Source organism: Podarcis melisellensis (assembly GCF_964234715.1).
Source record: "Podarcis melisellensis genome assembly, chromosome: 12".
NCBI classification, from domain to species: Eukaryota; Metazoa; Chordata; class Lepidosauria; order Squamata; family Lacertidae; genus Podarcis; species Podarcis melisellensis.
In genome coordinates this window covers 27,154,720-27,172,329 of record NC_138544.1, presented here as the reverse complement: position 1 = coordinate 27,172,329, position 17,610 = coordinate 27,154,720, and the positions used below count along the sequence as shown (strand labels likewise).

General features: G+C 44.8%; 1 protein-coding gene and 2 long non-coding RNA genes across 5 annotated transcripts in view; 1 reads left to right on the top strand and 2 right to left on the bottom strand.

The window, feature by feature from the left end:
- The window catches only part of LOC309353850, a 166,163-nt gene extending 164,102 nt beyond the window's left edge, over window positions 1-2,061 (bottom strand). The window contains exon 1 of the long non-coding RNA XR_014162075.1: window positions 1,606-2,061. This is a non-coding gene — a long non-coding RNA (uncharacterized lncRNA). The remainder of the gene's footprint in view (window positions 1-1,605) is intronic.
- A 4,585-nt stretch (window positions 2,062-6,646) lies between these two features.
- On the bottom strand, window positions 6,647-11,094 carry LOC309353791 (uncharacterized protein). Of its 3 annotated transcripts, none has more exons than XM_081883464.1 (8): window positions 10,983-11,094; window positions 10,479-10,590; window positions 10,181-10,270; window positions 9,676-9,755; window positions 8,468-8,573; window positions 8,046-8,141; window positions 6,976-7,086; window positions 6,647-6,723 (listed from the first exon to the last, which is right to left on the bottom strand). In XM_081883464.1, coding segments are annotated over exons 1-8 (660 nt in total). In that variant the 5' UTR covers window positions 10,985-11,094; the 3' UTR covers window positions 6,647-6,660. The 3 variants fall into 3 exon arrangements, with proteins under 3 accessions (XP_081739590.1, XP_081739592.1, XP_081739591.1); XM_081883466.1 differs by having other exon boundaries at window positions 10,432-10,590; window positions 10,983-11,020; XM_081883465.1 differs by having other exon boundaries at window positions 10,392-10,590; window positions 10,983-11,015.
- Window positions 11,095-11,234: 140 nt separating this feature from the next.
- On the top strand, window positions 11,235-16,939 carry LOC309353877. The gene is made up of 3 exons (XR_014162105.1): window positions 11,235-11,362; window positions 12,580-12,675; window positions 16,306-16,939. It is a non-coding gene; the product is annotated as an uncharacterized lncRNA (long non-coding RNA).
- Window positions 16,940-17,610: the final 671 nt, after the last annotated feature.

Below are 17,610 nucleotides of genomic sequence, written 5' to 3'. Positions count from 1 at the left end.
ATTATTCAAACTTGGGTCCCCAAATAGTGAAATGCACTCCTGTCATCTGCTGCACCTTAACCAAGAGGACAGGGTTAGTCCAACATCATCCTGGTTGAAGAAGACTGAACATGGCTAAGAGCTTTGCAGCCCAGTGGCCACCACTACGAAGGCCCTACTTCATGTTCCCACCCAGCCTGTTTCAGATGGTGCTGGTATACAAAGCAATGACTTAGCTGAAGGTACATTCATATAGGAGGTAGTGCTCCTTTGGGTATCTTTTCCAGCTGCCAAATAATTCAGGACTTTACAGGTCAGAGCCAGCACTTTGGGCCTGGAAATGAGAGAGTGTGAACTTTGCACAACATTTATAGGATATGGTTTAAATAAGCTGCTGCCCATGCATATGCAAAAGTTTAGGTTTCTGGGTGACTTTCAAAAGCACTCAAATAGAGCATGTGACTGTTGACTGATCTGGATGTATCTGTGGCAGGATCAGTTTGCTCCAGAAATTGACACTTCTAACTTCCAAGAGTAGACCTATCCATTGCCCCAGCCTGGACATTCAAGAGCCATACTGGGTCTAAAAGCCCTCCCAAGTTCAAGTACTGGCTCAGGATCTCCCTGGAATCATAAGGTAAAGGTAAAGGTACCCCTGCCCGTACGGGCCAGTCTTGACAGACTCTGGGGTTGTGCGCCCATCTCACTTAAGAGGCCAGGGGCCAGCGCTGTCCGGAGACACTTCCGGGTCACGTGGCCAGCGTGACATCGCGGCTCTGGCAAGCCAGAGCCGCACACGGAAACGCCGTTTACCTTCCCGCTGGTAAGCGGTCCCTATTTATCTACTTGCACCCGGAGGTGCTTTCGAACTGCTAGGTTGGCAGGCGCTGGGACCGAGCAGCGGGAGCGCACCCCGCTGCAGGGATTCGAACCGCCGACCTTTCAATCGGCAAGTCCTAGGCGCTGAGGCTTTAACCCACAGCGCCACCTGCGTCCCCCCTGGAATCATAAGGGGGTATTAATATACAACATGTCCTAAATTCCCGGGTGATATTTCCAAATTGTTTCATGTCATTCCATACAACAGGGGTAAGGAACCTCTGGCCTGCGGGCCAGATTCGGCCCACCAGACCATCACCCCAGAGCATGCCCACCTGCCCCACATTTGATGCCATATGCGCTGTCAAGTGTGCGGCATGTCGAGAGGCAGCTGCACCTGGTGTGCGACGCGAGTTCCACATGGGGAACTGAGTCGCACTAGCAATACCTGCAAAAGGGCTTTTAACTCCCTGCCCATCACCTGAAGACCAGCTGGTCAATATGGCGTCAGATAATTGACTGAAGGGTGGTCCCACTCATCTGCCAAAGTCCATGGGGGAAGGGGGAGATAAAGATCTGGCCCACCAGGCCTAAACATTTCCTCACCCCTGCTATACACAAGATGGAGCCCTGTGGAAACATACAAGCCAAAGGGCATGAATTGTGAGCAGATATATCAATCATCTTTGAAAAGCGCCTCCAAAATGCATGTCTTTCACCCATTTAACCGGCCTCATCCTTCTCCCCCACTCCTGCTTTAATCAATCAGGAAGGGCAGGGGTCAAAGAAATCTGTAGTGGTATTCACCTCTCCAGTTCTGCCACCACAGCTCCTTCCTCACATCTGGTCGCCAGGCTTTCAGCATCTGGTGTTCTGGCCTTTCAGACTCAAAACACAGAGCCATTATCTCACAGCAACACTCCTCCCTCCTTATAAAAGCAAAGAGAGGGAGCAAAAGGTCAGAAAATACCCACTCGGTGTACGATAGAGAAATGACAGCTCTTGTTTACAATCAATACGCCATCCCCTCACAATAGGACCAAAGAACAAAAATGGAGACTAGAAACTGCAAATCTCCAAAAGGCCAGGTCAGGCAGCTGTCAAGTTGCAAGACACAATAGACATCCAGGAACAGACTCGGCAAGCCTCTCATTACCAATTGCTAGAGAAGAGCAGTGGGGGGCTATTGCCCACGTGCCTTGTTTTGGGGCTTCCCAGAGTCATCTGAGTGGCCACTGTTGAAAACAGGATACTGAACTGAATAGGTGTTTCATGTGATCCACCAGGATCCCTTTGCATTGTTCTCTTTAGCTGTCAAAGGACAACCCCAAAGGGTGCTTTCTGTTTTGCATTTCTCTTTTGCATCATAGCTCTCTCCTGGGTGCAACTTCCAAGCTGGACTTCATGAGTCTTGGTGCTCTATCTACTCAGCAAAGAGGCACCAAGGAAGTCCTAGATGACAACCATCTTCCTCCTCTGCCATTCTCCATGCTCTGCAGCTTCCATGGCACCACCTTTGTACTCGGATCTTGAGAGGCAGTTTTACTTATGCAGGCCTTCCCACCTAAACTTCAGCACACAAAAACTCATATTGGTTTCCATTGTCCACAAGAATGAAAACAAATCCGTAGGATTTTATCCTGCCGCTTTGGGGTTTTATTGCAAATGAAGAGTGGGATTGCAGTGGGAACAGCTAAATCTCTACAAAGCTTACCATTTCACTGTTACTATTCTTGTTCTTATTTTCTTTCATTTAGTGGTTCCAGTTGTTTGCTGAGCATAATCTCTGCATGCTCCCAAGAACTTTCAGAGATATTGAATTTGCAGCTTGACCCCTAGGACAATCAAGACAACAATGTTTTGTCTTGAGTTTCTCTCTCTCTCTCTCTCTCTCTCTCTCTCTCTCTCTCTCTCTCTCTCTCTCTCTCTCTCTGTGTGTGTGTGTGAGAGAGAGAGAGAGAGAGAGAGAATCCATCCATTACCAATACTCTTTGAGAGATGCTATCTATGGCACCAAAATGTGACTATTCAAAAATAAGGAGGTAGAAAACCAAGAGGAGGAAATGGAGGATTGAACATTGAACAGGAACATCAAACCTCAGTGTTTCGTTGCAAGTCCCAGTTGGGATACCTTAGGTCTGAAAGGGATGTGGATTCCACAGATGCTTTGTGCTGCCTTATTTGTACATCTGGACACTGACTAATAATGATGGTGGTGATAATGCTTTTAAAATACAAAAAGCAATACATATTATCTAAAAAAAGGGGGGAGCCACTCGGTGGCGTAGGAAGGGACTGTGGTGGGTGCGGACTGCCCCAGGTGTCATCACTGAGGGGGTGATCCTGGGGAGTGATGTGATGGCTCAGACACCTGCAGGCTCTGCCCGAAACAGCAATGTGGTGCTTGTAGACTCTGGAGGCTATACGCAGCGTGCTCTGCCCTGGCTTGCCCTGCAATGTGGGCAGCTTGCCCCGTCCCAGGTGCAGGGCATTTGCGCCGCCCCAGGCACCCAAGCAGCTAGCTATGCCACTGGAGCCACCCTAAGACAATTGTCTTAATTGTCTAGAGTCTAAAGCTCCCCTAACTGCACCACTGCTTTAGAAATACATTGGTAGCTCGGGTTACAGACGCTTCAGGTTACAGACTCCGCTAACCCAGAAATAGTACCTCGGGTTAAGAACTTTGCTTCAGGATGAGAACAGAAATCATGCAGCGGCAGCGGGAGGCCCCATTAGCCAAAGTGGTACCTTAGGTTAAGAACAGTTTCAGGTTAAGAACAGACCTCTGGAACGAATTAAGTTCTTAACCCGAGGTACCACTGTAATGAATCGCTGGGGAATGAGGTAGTACAAGGCAAACATCTTCCCTCTGTAGAGCTGGGGGGTTTTCTTGCCACACCACCATCCATAGCATAGAGATGCCTAAGAAACTATCCTAGCCGCCAAAATTAACAGGATCTAGAGTGCATAAGATAGGTTCCTTGGTTTAGATAGTGGTTTCTCACCGTGGAGCTGCTACAAACAAAAGACCAAGATGGTACTTCAGAATTTGATCCAAAATGGGAGTGTATTTATTTAGAGAAAGGCAAAAGACACATCAGTTGATGAACTCTTTGCTACAAGGCTGGACAGAGAAGAAGAAATATAAAGGATAAGGCAGGAAAGGGGAGGACAAAAGACAGTGAGAGGCTTGTTACATAGCCTTACTTACTCAGCTGAAACAAATGAGGGGGGTAAAAACTTAGGCAATAGATTAAGCCCCCAAAGCAAAGAGGAGATCAGGCATTTCCAGGCCACAGCAGGGATTCCCTTAGCCAGGGACACAAAGCGAAGGTTTTGGGGGCATAAAGACAGGCAGACAGGCAGCAGCTAAACTTAGGAAACTAATTGGGAGCTCCACACATCTTTGTTGCTCTTTTGGCTTGCAGCCAGCTAAGTTTCACTCAAAGTAGACCTCAAATTAATAAACCCAAATTAGCTATGCCCACTAATTTCAATGGGTTTACTCTGAGTAGGCCTAGTGTTGGATACTGTCCTTTGTCTGCTAAACATCCCATGGCTGGTGCATGGGGGTGGTAATAAACTGATAATGAACTACAGGGGTGCCAACTTGAATAAAATATTGGGGGGGAGGTAAGCCCCACCCCACATAATTGATCATATGACATGGTGCGTGCACACCATTCGAATGGCAATGCCCATCAACTGGGAAGGGTCCTCAAATATTTTATGGGGGACAAAGCTCCCTCAGCCCCTAGGAGTTGGCTCCTATGATGAGCTATTGCCAACCTCTCTTCTGTGTCTAATATGGTGAGAAATAATTTTTGTGCCCTGCTTCTCTCTTTTAATTAAAATGGGTCCTTCACTCCGAGTTGGATCTAAGTTGCTAAACTATCCCGTTTTCCTGTAGGTCTGTGTAGGAGTATTTGCTTATATTTTACACAGTTCTTTTTTTTACTGCCATCTCTCTTGGGAATCTCATCATGGGATCTCTCCTCCTCCACTCTTGAACGAGTCCGTTTTTTCATTCAAGTGCTGTTTATTCATCTGTAGCTGGATTATGTCTGTTCAGAATCTGATTTATTTCAGCCGGCCCTGAAATTCTGAATTGGCCCTTTGCCCTGGTTTCCACACTAAACCTTTGTCAGCGATACTCTCAGTTTCCATAGCTGCTTTGTCCTCTTCATTGCTCCCTGGGTACATTTATCCTTTCACTCGCTCCTGTGTTTTAAAGGCCAGCTAAAAGGGCCAAGAAACAGAACTATACTAGCATAGTATAGAATAGCATCCACAATGATTCATCAGATATCCCAGATTAGCCTGGAAAAAAATACTGGGGTTGTTTTGATTATGCATTACTGATATCTGGCTGGGCAGTAATATTAAGAAGAGTCTGGCATTCTCTTTCTACGATGGCCAACCAAATAACTCTGGAAGCCTAAAAGCAGGGCATGGGGACAATAGCCTTCCCTCTGTGTTGCTCCCCAGCAACTAGCAATCAGAAGCACATTGCCTCTCATAGTAAAGATAACATATAGCCGTGATTAGCAGATCTACACTAAGCACACAAGCACACACAAAATGAATTCAGAAATAAAACTCCAAATCATTGCTCATAGGGTGTCTTCATGTTACCTCCTTAGAGTGCAGTGAAATTTGTTGGGGGGGGGGTTCAGGGTGCTTGACAGCTCTTCCGCCTCCTCCTCAAAACTGTTCACATCAGCATGGATTCATTAGTGTCAGATTCATTTCTGTTTGTGTATATACATCAGTGGGCACTGACGAGGCGGCGATGTCTTTATCCTATGCAAAGTTGCTTGTGTCTTGGATAGTGACGAATTAGGAATGGTTCAAAAGCTCCAATCAGTGGGAAGCTGTACTGAGAAACAATGTTTCCCAAGCAGTAGTATTTTACGACAAACAACAGAATACATATGCATTCTGGATAATGTCCATGTGAACACAGATCAAAAACCCTGTACTGGGAATGCAGTGTGTGGACTGCAAACAAGAGTGTGGATACAGTCTCACAGTGAAAACTAAACAGCAGAAATAAAATTGCAGCAATAATGACATCTAGTGGTGGGGAAATGTATACAAACCGAACACACACAAAATGACCCCTTGCTTCTTCCTGTAATACCTATTGCAGTCGTTAAGAGTCGTCAACAGGCTCATCACAGCTATCTGCCAATCACCCATTCCCACCACCCTTCTGAGTAATACCCCTCCCCACCTTCTCACTATATAGAAGGGTCTGGAAACTTCTGTTTCAGTGTATCTGAAGAAGTGTGCATGCACACGAAAGCTCATACCAAGAACTAACTTAGTTGGTCTTTAAGGTGCTACTGGAAGGAATTTTTTTTTTGTTTTGACTATGGCAGACCAACACGGCTACCTATCTGTAACAAAATGACCAGTTTGCATCTGATGGCTCAAGTAGCACTGCTTATTTGATACATAAAGTAAGCTGGACTTTTAACCAACTGGAAGTTGGTTAAACCAGCCAAGTTCATGTTGAACTAATTTAAGAATGCAAGAGGCTGCTTGAACTACTTCATTGGTGCTTCACTGGATCTGTACAAGTTCTAATAAGAACATAAGAAAGAGCTTTGAAACTGCATGCACTTACATATTTTGTATATTTTGCCTGAAAGGCAGGCTAAAACAATCTTAAAACAAACCCTCTTCAATCCACAATATTATAGGCTCTATATAATTGTCCATATTTGTACATCAATATCTGTACATAAACAGCATATATACAGTTTGAAGAGGTGGAAATGGGCTTGCTCTGCCTACACAGTGCTGGACCCAGGAAATCCGGTTGGCACCTCTAGGTGGGATCAAGAAAGGAAGAGCCTATTTCTGCTTGATCTTGCTGCTCCTCCATAATCGGCTCAGATGCTCCCGCATTTCATGAAGCTGGAGAGATGGATAAAACCCCACAGTCAGAGCCATCAAAGTCAGCTTCTTTCATGACTTCTCACCCCCCAGATCCACCAAGTAATTCAACTTCTTGCCCCTTTAGTCTTAAGGCGCCACAAGGCCATCTTCAGGAAGGAGACCCTCCAGTGGAGATCGGGAGGAAATGTTCTCTGGTCCTTCTTCTTGCTTCCCATCCCAGGGTTCTGTGGACTTCCAATGCCAAGCTCCACTCACATGTTGAATACTCACATCGTAATGCAGGCCAAGACTGTAATAGGCTTCCAGGCAAATATAATTGGTGGCTTTGATGGCCTGGGACTTCTCTAGCCGGTCTGAAGACCTCATGTACTGTTGGAAGTGCTGAGGAAGGAAAAAGCAGCTTAGAATCATTGAACAGGCCAAAGAAATCTCCCAAGTCCATTATTGTGCTCTTTGAGAGCTGTGCCCCTGGGTCTGTTTTAAAGAACTCCACATGGACCTAGCAGTTCGAAAGCACGTCAAAGTGCAATTAGATAAATAGATACCGGTCCGGCAGGAAGGTAAACGGCGTTTCTGTGCGCTGCTCTGGTTCGTGAGAAGTGGCTTAGTCATGCTGGCCACATCACCTGGAAAAACTGTCTGCGGACAAACGTTGGCTCCCTTGGCCAGTAAAGTGAGATGAGCGCCACAACCCCAGAGTCCTTTGCGACTGGACTTAACTGCCAGGGGTCCTTTACCTTCACATGGACTTTGTTTTCCAGAAAATGCAGCAATTCTGCAGACATTCTGGGGAACAGTTAAACTGGCTCAAAACATACTGAGCATGCAGAATGCATTTTGAAAGAGGTCTAGTCAGTGCTTTTTTCTGGGGGTACACAGGGGTACACATACCCCTAAATATTTTGTGAATCTAAGTTTGACGTCATTGAGGGGCAGTATTTCAATATGAGTAGGAAAATGAGAGCACCCCAAACATTTTTTTAGAAAAAAGCACTGGGTCTAGTCATCCAGCCAAAGAGACACAGCCCCATAGGGAACAATTTCACTAATGAAATCCCCCCCCCCAGTGGTAAGATCTCCCTGCCAGTCCAGGGACAGTCCCGGGTTTACATAAGCTGTTGCGGTTTCTGATTTGATCCTGGAATGTCCCGCTTTCCCTTAGGATGTCCCTGTTTTCATTGGAGAAATGTTGGAGGGGAAGTCTCTTATTTTCATTGGAGAAATGTTGGAGGGTATGGAATAGGACGTCCCTCTTTTCATTGGAGAAATGTTGGAGGGTAGGCAGTCTGTCCATCAGCACACCACACTTGAAAGGAATAGACTCAACATTCAACACTCACCTCCAAGATCTTCAGAAGGTGGTGCATTGTGGGGTCCTCTGAAAGTAGCCCCTTGAGCATTGCACCCAGGGCTTCAGAGGCTCCTCTGCAAAGGGCCTGCAAGCAACAGAAAGCAAGCAACGTCATTGCTACGTAGCAGATCTCCATCCCCCAGACAGAGCAGGCAGAAAAGGAGGCTATGCAGAGCCTTTTCGCTCAGACTGTCTAAGACAGTTCCTCCTTTGGGAAGGGGATCCATTCACAGAGGGTGCAAAGGTGGGCTTGGTGTCATAATACCTCCTCCTGCTTCATCTGAAATGCAGAAGTCTTTGCATTGCTCAAGATGAAATGTGCCTTAGTGGTTCAGCTCAGAGACAAGGGATTGGTGACCACAGACACAGCAGGTGTTTTTCAAGACTGTTGAAAATTCAGTAAGAATTTACCTTGTCGCAAACCGCTTCACTTTCTGTGCTCTTTATAACGAGGCGGGACAGAGTGACTTGGAGCAGCTTCGCTTCTAGTTTCTCTGAGAGCGGAGGGCTGCTTCTGCTGTAAGGGGGGAGGAAAAACCAGGATTCTATTATGTGATGGAGGGAATATTTGTCAGATTTGGCTGAAGTTGAGCTTGGCTCCATCATCCAGCCCAAAAGAAGCTTTCCCTGAGAACTAGAGGGGAAAAGATATGCACATTTGGGTGACATGTCAGAGGAATTGGTACAATTTACTCCAAAAAGGAAAAAGAAAACCTCAAGGTGTCTGTTGGTTTCTGTACCTGTTTACAACTATCATAAACAAGGTTGCAGTTCCCATAGCAGCAGGAGTCTGCCCACAGCCTCCCAGCCCAGCCAGACTTCCTTGCATCTGTGGTATTTGAGAATGCTCAGGTGGACTGGGAAGCTTCTAGGAGTTTTGTCTAGTCAGCAGCGAAGGCAGGACTTTATTTGAAATGGATAATAAAGTAAAAGGGGAAAAAACATCTCTGCTATTATTTAAGTTAAGTAAGGTCAGTCATCGGTCCTTGTAAGTTCAGGGGGGGGGGAGATCCTTACCCACCCTTTAAAAAAAAAGTAGCAGAAAATCTCACCCCACATGCATGCGGGATGATGAATCTGCAAAAATGTGACCGATTTTTTTGCCACACCTTTTGCCAAAACAACTGATGCACCCATAATGTAGGAACCTATAGGAAAGTTGCTCTTGGAAAGAGGCTTTCTGGATCCAAACTCTGCCAAGGGGATGGAAACTTGCAAGCGTAGTTGCTCTAAAGGCAGAGGCTTCTCCGTTGATAATGAAAGAAAAAGAGAATATCATTTTCCTAGGCTGCAAGCAGATTTATAGCACCGTCTATTTGAAGCACATGTCTACTTAGAAACAGGGCAATTCCCCCAAGCCTGCCTGAGGCCAACTTCTCTAAAAGACCTGTGGAGGGTTGTTAGGAGAGTCAAACGCTCTTCCCAGAACCTCCTCAGAGCCAATAATCCTCAGCTCCTTGCTCACCCACTTGTTGATTTGCCAGGATTTGTGGCTAGTGGAGCACAATCTGCTTCTTTGTGGTGCATTTGCTCACTCCAGGCCTTTTCTTTTGCTTCTGACTGCTCTATGGCGTGGGGAAAAATATCTCCTGTTCCACTAGACTCCTACCACAACTTACCTCAGATTTGCAATTGCATTCATGCAGCTGGTAAAAATGAAAAAGGCAAGGGGATGGTCTTTGTATCGCTCCATCAGGCCCTTGAAGAGATGGGGGGGGGGGGACAGAAGAAATAGAAATCAGCTGCACGTAGTTCCTCTCAGCTCCCTATAGTAGTTTACTCATAACTTCACCACCAACTGACTTTGAGCTGTTTTCTTGATATTGGACATGCAAGCAAGTTATCAAGCATGAAATGCAACTCCACAAAACCCATATCTGTACAGTATCAATGTGAAGGTTTCCATGTGCAGAAGAGGCCACATATCCCAGGCACCCAACATGTTACACGTAGACCTCTCCACAGAGAGAGGTTCTAGACATGCAGGTCCTCCATTTCCATTGTTCTCTTCTCTGCCGTGCACTAGCCTTGCCCACCACCAGAATATCTTGCAGAAAATCCACTGCTAAGATCTCTCCTATCCACCCTGTGGGTGATACCTTCTCAAAGTACTACCGCACTCACCACTATCTTCTTAGCAAGGTCCTCCTTTGCCATGATGGGCTTCCTTTCTGCTTCTATTGCTGCTAAGAAATTGATGGCCATGCCGATCCCCTGGAAGTTATAAAAGGCAAGAAGCCATTAAAGTGGTGGGAAGAGATCTTTGACGGCTTGCCTGAAACAGCCCAGGTGCCTCCTCACGCTGGAGATGGAAGCCAACATAAATGGCACCCACCACGCCCATAAGCGCCTAGTAGGAAGCTCCAAATTCGTACGGGGAATGTGTTTCACTGTGTTGGCAGCCAGGTGGGGATGACTGTACCCTTTCGCCATGGTCTTCCCATACTTCCAGGGAAGGAATTGGTCCCCCTTCCACTGGAGTCTGCGGGGTCACTTTGCTGTTCTTTTTCAATAAGGATTGCAGTCGTTGAAGCCTAGAGCAAAATGAGGAAGTAGGTGAGAAATGAGACTCGCAGACTCCTCCCCTGTTACATGACTGCAGTGCCCCTGAGCCACGTCAAGGTTCAAGATGTGACATGAATTCCCACTTGTCACCGGTAGCTATTTGCATCTTCTTGATCTTAAAATGGTTCAGATTGCCGGCAAGCTGGTATCTCAAACTGTCCTGGGAAGGGAGTGTTTTCCTCAAGCCCAGAGGTAGGGGCTAAAAGGGGACAGCTGCTGTGTTTACCATGGTCCTGACTGAGAAAGCCAATCTTAGCTAGGGAAGAAATAGCCCCCTACCCCCTGTGAGGGACTGGCATGAACCATCATAAACAATGAGACAAGCACAATGCAGAAGCTGTGGGAGAAAAGTCCTACTTACATGTTCGTTGATATGGTTCTTCCTTTTTGAGCAATATCAATAAATATGAGCAGGTAGCTGGCTAGCTTCCAGGAAGCAGGTCCAGCAATGCTCTGAGGCTTACCTGTCTGGTGAGTTAGCAAGGGGTGACGTCACAGTGGAGGTCATCTCACAATGGCCTTAGCAGCCTGATATTGGAAGCCTTGGGCTCGCTCATTCCTAAGTTGCAAACAGAGCTAGTGAAAGTTTAATGAAGCAACCGTTGTGGGACATTTTGCAGTCAGACCTAACAATGCGTGTCTATGCTAGTTAGTAAATGAAGGGGTTAAGGACCACAGAGCTGTGAACTGCTAGAGAAGGCTTGGCTAGGTCATGCCGCCTCACCTTTGGGGAGGGAGGAAGTAAGCCTTGTTTCCTGTTCCTTTCTCTCCCTCTACACTTTGAACCATGTAACTGACCAGACGCATGATGCTGGCGGTTTGTGCCCAGACTCCATGTTTGAAGATACTTTTTGTAGTTTGTGCTTTAAAAACGTTTTACCTGTTTCTGATGTGGCGTTGAATGATGCATCAGTAAGACCTCTGGTTACTGTAAATAAAGCAGTTGAACTTACTTCAGTTTGTGGTCTATTCACTGTGAGAGGGGTAGAGGTGGTGGAGCACATTGTGAATGCTTAATACTGGAATATTTACAGATGTAACAACTGGTATTTCCCCACTTTGCAAACATTGCATATATTTCAGCTTTAAACTCTGCTTGGGGGCTCTTTTGGCTACAGAGTGAGACAAGTCCATCGCTTTTTGAATTCAGGCAGTCAGCCATTTTTAATTTCATAGTTTCCCATGGGGGACATCAGGATTAATTGGCATTCCCCAGTTAAAGTGGTACCTCGGGTTACATACACTTCAGGTTACATATGCTTCAGGTAAGGTAAAGGTAAAGGGACCCCTGATCATTAGGTCCAGTCGTGGCCGACTCTGGGGTTGCGGCACTCATCTCGCTTTATTGGCCAAGGGAGCCAGCGTACAGCTTCTGGGTCATGTGGCCAGCATGACTAATCCGCTTCTGGCGAACCAAAGCAGCGCACGGAAACGCCGTTTACCTTCCCTCCGGAGCGGTACCTATCTATCTACTTGCACTTTGATGTGCTTTCAAACTGCTAGGTTGGCAGGAGCAGGGACCGAGCAATGGGAGCTCACCCCATCACAGGGATTTGAACCGCCGACCTTCCGATCGGCAAGTCCTAGGCTCTGTTGTTTAACCCACTACAGACTCCGCCAACCCAGAAATATTACCTCGGGTTAAGAATTTTGCTTCAGGATGAGAACAGAAATCATGCAGCGGCAGCGCAGCGGCAGCAGGAGGCCCCATTAGCTAAAGTGGTGCTTCAGGTTAAGAACAGTTTCAGGTTAAGAACAGACCTCCAGAACGAATTAAGTACTTAACCCGAGGTACCACTGTATTTCCGAACAGCTGTGCCATCTAGTGGCCATAGAGATTACTTCCAGCAAACTCAAAGCAATGCATATGAGATTCAGTTGACCTTCACAATGCCCCTTTGAGATAAGTTTAGATGTGGGGAAGGGCCACATCTCAATGACAGAACTTCTGCTTGCAGGGGGAAACTCCAGGTTGAATCGCTGGCAACCCCAGGCAGGTCTGAGAATGTCTCTAGACTGAAACCTTGGAGAGCTGCAGCCAGTCCATATAAACAGTACTGAGGGAGATGGACCGATGGTTTGACTTGGTATATGATTCCAATGTTCCTATGAGGGATGATAACGTCCCCGGGGCCAGCCAGCAGGTTTCATGAATGAACCCTTTTCCTGTTGGATATTTTTTAAAAAATGCAGTGCAAAAGCATATTTTACCAATGAATATTCTGACCACTAATGTGACTGTTGAAAACTCATATTAGGGCAATATCTTTCTTAAACCAATCAAAAATCACAAAATAGTATGCAAGCTTTTGAGTTCTCTGGAATTCTCCATCAGTTTCATCATTTTATGTGGGGGAAGGGATTGATGCCATTCATCTGGCTGGCAGGCCTTTTGAAGCTAATGGTCTTCCCTGGTTTGTTTATTTATTGAATTGAACTGCAGATAATGGCAAAGGCAACAATATATGGAAACTGTGAAGAATGAGTTCATGAGACAAGTGCCTCACTTACTGAACAACTCAGAAACACCCTTCCTGACACCACATGAGAGTTTCTTGCAACTTTTCTGGGAAAATATTGGAAAAGGGAGAGGTGGAAATTTGAATTATTATTTTAAAGTATTGATAAACATGGTTGACAGGAAATGAGATTGGAAGGTGAGGACTTAGGTGTGAATTAAGGATTGTATAATAAATAATTATGGGTTGATATCCTAATACATAAACACAGTGAAGAAATTTGGAGGAAATAAGAAATAAGGATTGAATGTTTCTTAATACGCTATTGGAGGTAATATGATGTTGGACTAGACAACTGTTGTGGACTATTATATATAATAACTATAGAAGAATCTCCTTTGAACTTCTTGTATTGAAAGAAATCAATGAACTGGAGAGTCCTGGATTGATGACTGGAAAAATATCACCTTACAGAGGGGGGAACTGCTGGATGTTAATCTAGATGGAACATTTGAGTATTCTGAAGAATTATTGTATATGTTGAAAGTCTTTTTTACCTATTTCTTTCTGTTTTTTCTTTCTCTCTTTATACCTTTATTACTATCTATATTATTCTCTGTATTATTGTATTTTGAAAAGTCTGAATAAAGCTATAAAAAAAGAGAGAGAGTTTCTTTTACTTCCTGCAAAGCCTGTAATGTGATGAACATTGTGGGCAGACTGAACGATGCACTGAGACACAGATGATGTACTTTCTGAAATAATTCTGGCTTGGACTGGTTCTGGATTGTGCAAAAGGTTATGCTCTGCTCTTGTTTAATATTTTACAGTCACGGAGAGCTAAGACAAAAACGGAAGTGCAGAGCTGTTGAATATTGACAGTCAACAGGATATGTTAGCTGGGCATTTTAACAAAATGTATTTTTTGAAACAGATTCACCCATTGTAAAAATTAGATATTGGTAGCTGGCATGGGTTTTCACTATTTTGACTCAGTGAGAAGAAAAAGGGAGGCACACTCCTATTCCACTCCTATCGGTACTAGTGGGATTTGTTATTTAATGTTTTCTTATGCAAAGACGCCCTGTGCTCCAGATTGGAAGGAGCATGAGGTCTAAAAAAATCCAATAAATAATTTTAAACCTTCTCAGGCATTATGGAATGATTACAATCATGAGTGTTCCATTCTGGGGGGAGTGGCATGTTCAGCTCAGTCATGTGACCTGGTATCCCTGACATTGATTCTGAAATCCAGCATTGCCTGAGCTCTGTGAGTGCAGCTCGCAGGGAAACCAAAATGCTTTTTTACAAAGCTATGGAACTACCAACCTTACCGTATGCTTGTGAAATGTGGACCACTTATAAACGCCATCTCCAACTCCTCAAAAGATTCCATCAACAGTGTCTCCGACAAATTATACACATCACTTGGGAAGACGGACAAACTAATGTCAGTGTACTGGAAGAAGCAAATATCACTGGTGTTAAAGCAATGATTCTTCAACATCAACTTCATTGGACTGGTCATGTTGTGCGGATGCCTGATTATCGTCTTCCAAAGCAACTACTCTATTCTGAACTTTAAAATGGAAAGCATAATGCTGGTGGTCAACAAAAGAGGTTTAAACTCTCTCAAGGAAAATCTTTTAAAATGTAGTATAAACACCGACAACTGGGAAACACTGGCCTGCGAGCGCTCCAGTTGGAGAACAGCCTTTACCAAAGGTGTCATGGACTTTGAAGACGCTGAAACTCAGAATGCAAGGGAGAAATGTGCTAAGAGGAAGGCATGCTTGGCAAATCCTCACCGTGATCAACTCCCGCCCAGAAACCTATGTTCCCACTGTGGAAGGACGTGTGGATCCAGAATTGGCCTCCACAGTCACTTATGGACTCACTGTAAAAACTGTGTTTATGGAAGACAATCTTACTCGGCTACGAGTGATCGCCAAAGAAGAAGGAAAAGGGTGGTGTGAGTCAGACTCTATTGTAAAAGCTTGTTTCCCCTTGCCCAGGCTTAGACCTGGCTCAGGTGGCAGCAGCTACACCCCTGAACAAAGTTTGGAACAGGAATAATTTACACCAGCTTAATTTGAGCAGCTGTAAATTTCGCCAACATCCTACACTTAGGATTGCTCCAATGGGAACGAGCAGATATGCTAGATGTTACTTTGATGGTTCTAGCAAAGCAGCCCATAGCCTTAGGTGATTCTGAAAGGAGAGAGCCATTTAGGAATCAGAGTTCAGCTTTTTCCCATTCCCCCACTGGCTGGGAGTGAGAGTGAAAAAAGAATATTCAGTCTTATCTTGGAGCTGGACTTGCAAACACAAAAGGGGCCTGGTTTTGCTCTCTGTGAGGATCCAGTGCTAGAGGATTAAGGAGCCTGCCTGGAAACCTGAGGGAGGAGACTGTTATCTATTGCAGGGTAAATGCTGTGAGGTCGTTCGTCTTATACTCAGCCTGTATATGTGTGTAAATAAAACCATACATCACAAAAAAGACAACACAACAGTTTTAAGTGAGCTTCATCCTAAATAAACTTAACCTGGGAGATGCTCTGGCACCCCTAAAATCTCTCACCAGAGCTTCAGGTGTGTACAGGGCCGGATTAGGTTTGATGAGGCCCTAAGTTACTGAAGGTAATGGGGGCATTTATTTATCCAGCTGTCCTTTGTTAACAACAACAAAAAGTGTGTTGAATATATGCTATATGGTAATTTATGGACCAAATAGGGCCATACACAACACAAAACACTGTTGCTGTATGCAGGTTTTATTTTATTTGTTTTTATCTTATATTTTGGAAATGTACATCCAGTTGTTGGTTTTCTAATTTGGGGGGGGCAAGAGAGTGGGGCCCTAAGCTATAGCTTGTTTAGCTTATACGTAAATCTAGCACTGGGTGTGCATAACCACGTTTATTAAACAGAAATGTTACTGCTGCTACCATAAATCCAAGAGCTCAAGTTTCCAAGCCTAGTGCAGGTGGGGATGTTACCATTTTATTCAGTGATAGTGAACCTGCTGGACATCAGCTCCCATCAGCCTTGCCAGCATGGCCACTGTTCCAGGGTGATGGGGGATGTAGTCTAGCAACATCTTGAGGGCCACAGGCTCCTCATCCATGGTCATAATTGCTTATGGCAAGGCAGCATTATGCTGTTGTTGTTTATATTTTGAAAAATATTGTGATTCCTTATGATTATCATGTTCTGTATTTCCAGGTACTGTGACCTTTGTTCTTCATTGGTGAATAAACCTGTGTTTTTTTAGGTAAGGCTGTGACTGTCTTGAGATGAAGTCACTTCCACCTTGTGACAGTGTTCATTCGACGTGGGAGAGATTCAGAATGAGGAAATCATCCACAGCGTAGCTGAGGTGATTCAAGGGCCGAGCTTGATGAAACATCAGGAAGCTATGCTCTTAAAGTTGAAGGAAGCAGAGGATGCAGTGCTGCCTAGTTAATCCTTTCCAGCCTGGGCATCTTTCAGATTCACCACACAAACATTTGAAATTTGCACGTGAGTGGGTGGGAAGGAATATAGTTACTATACATTAAGCAACTTTCCTGAGCTTCGATGTATGGCTTTGCATTTATAAAACAGTTCTGTGAGATATGCAAGTTTGCTCTTCTATTCCTCCACTCTTTTCTCTAAAAAATAAAAGAATTATTCCCGCAAGGAAATTTATTATAGTGATAGGAGGTGAATAACTTTGTTTGTGACAAGCCCTTGCAACTCTATCATACAAACGAATCGATATGCAAAACTGTGCTAAAACATAGCCAGCCCTGTTCACTGAATTCATCAACAGATACAGTATATCATTTGGATATAGAAATATAATCTAGTAACCAACTAGTCTTCCATATGTCAATAGTGCTTTTTTCAGTTCTTTCCCATAATTATTAATATTGAACAAAATAAATTGTCACATCACCAACATATATTTTATCTGTGTGTCTTTTATCATATCATGTTGTCTGAAACTGAGCAAGATATAGCAGGAAATGTTATGTAACTCTATACAAGTTCTTTCAGTTTTGTGACAGATCATTGTGGAGAATTATGTAGGACTCTGCCGCTGACCTTCCAAACCGTGTGTGTGTGTGTTTCATGTCACCCCAATCTCTGAGCATTGTAAGATTCTAGGAGTACCAGGCACACTTATCAGGGTCTATGTTTCCATTTGGACAATGAGGCACAGCAGGGACTGTGGTATTGTAATGATATACCATTTATTTACACATATATGCAACCTGAGCCCTAGACAGAAGGAGTTCAGTGAATTCACATCTCCTGCTTCTCCCGTAGGTGCAGCAGTCTTGGATCCAAAACAGCAAAAAGCCATGCTCTCTGTGACTATAACGGCCTGTCAGCCCACATGGTGCTTTGACGTCTACTTTCTCTGCAGCTTGCCAACTCCAAACTAAACTCCCTCCTCGCTTACAGCAGGCCAAATGGAAACCCTAAACCTTTCACAAACCCTTTTTGTCTGCACCCACTAACACATGGCTGTAGGAGGGGCTC

Excerpts from the sequence above, each read along its gene's own strand:
- LOC309353791 (XM_081883464.1), bottom strand. Across the intron at positions 10,271-10,478 it reads GGGAAGACCATGGCGAAAGG|GGGATCGGCATGGCCATCAA; the intron begins GTACAGTCATCC and ends TATAACTTCCAG. Across the intron at positions 8,142-8,467 it reads GTGAAGCGGTTTGCGACAAG|GCCCTTTGCAGAGGAGCCTC; the intron begins GTAAATTCTTAC and ends TGTTGCTTGCAG.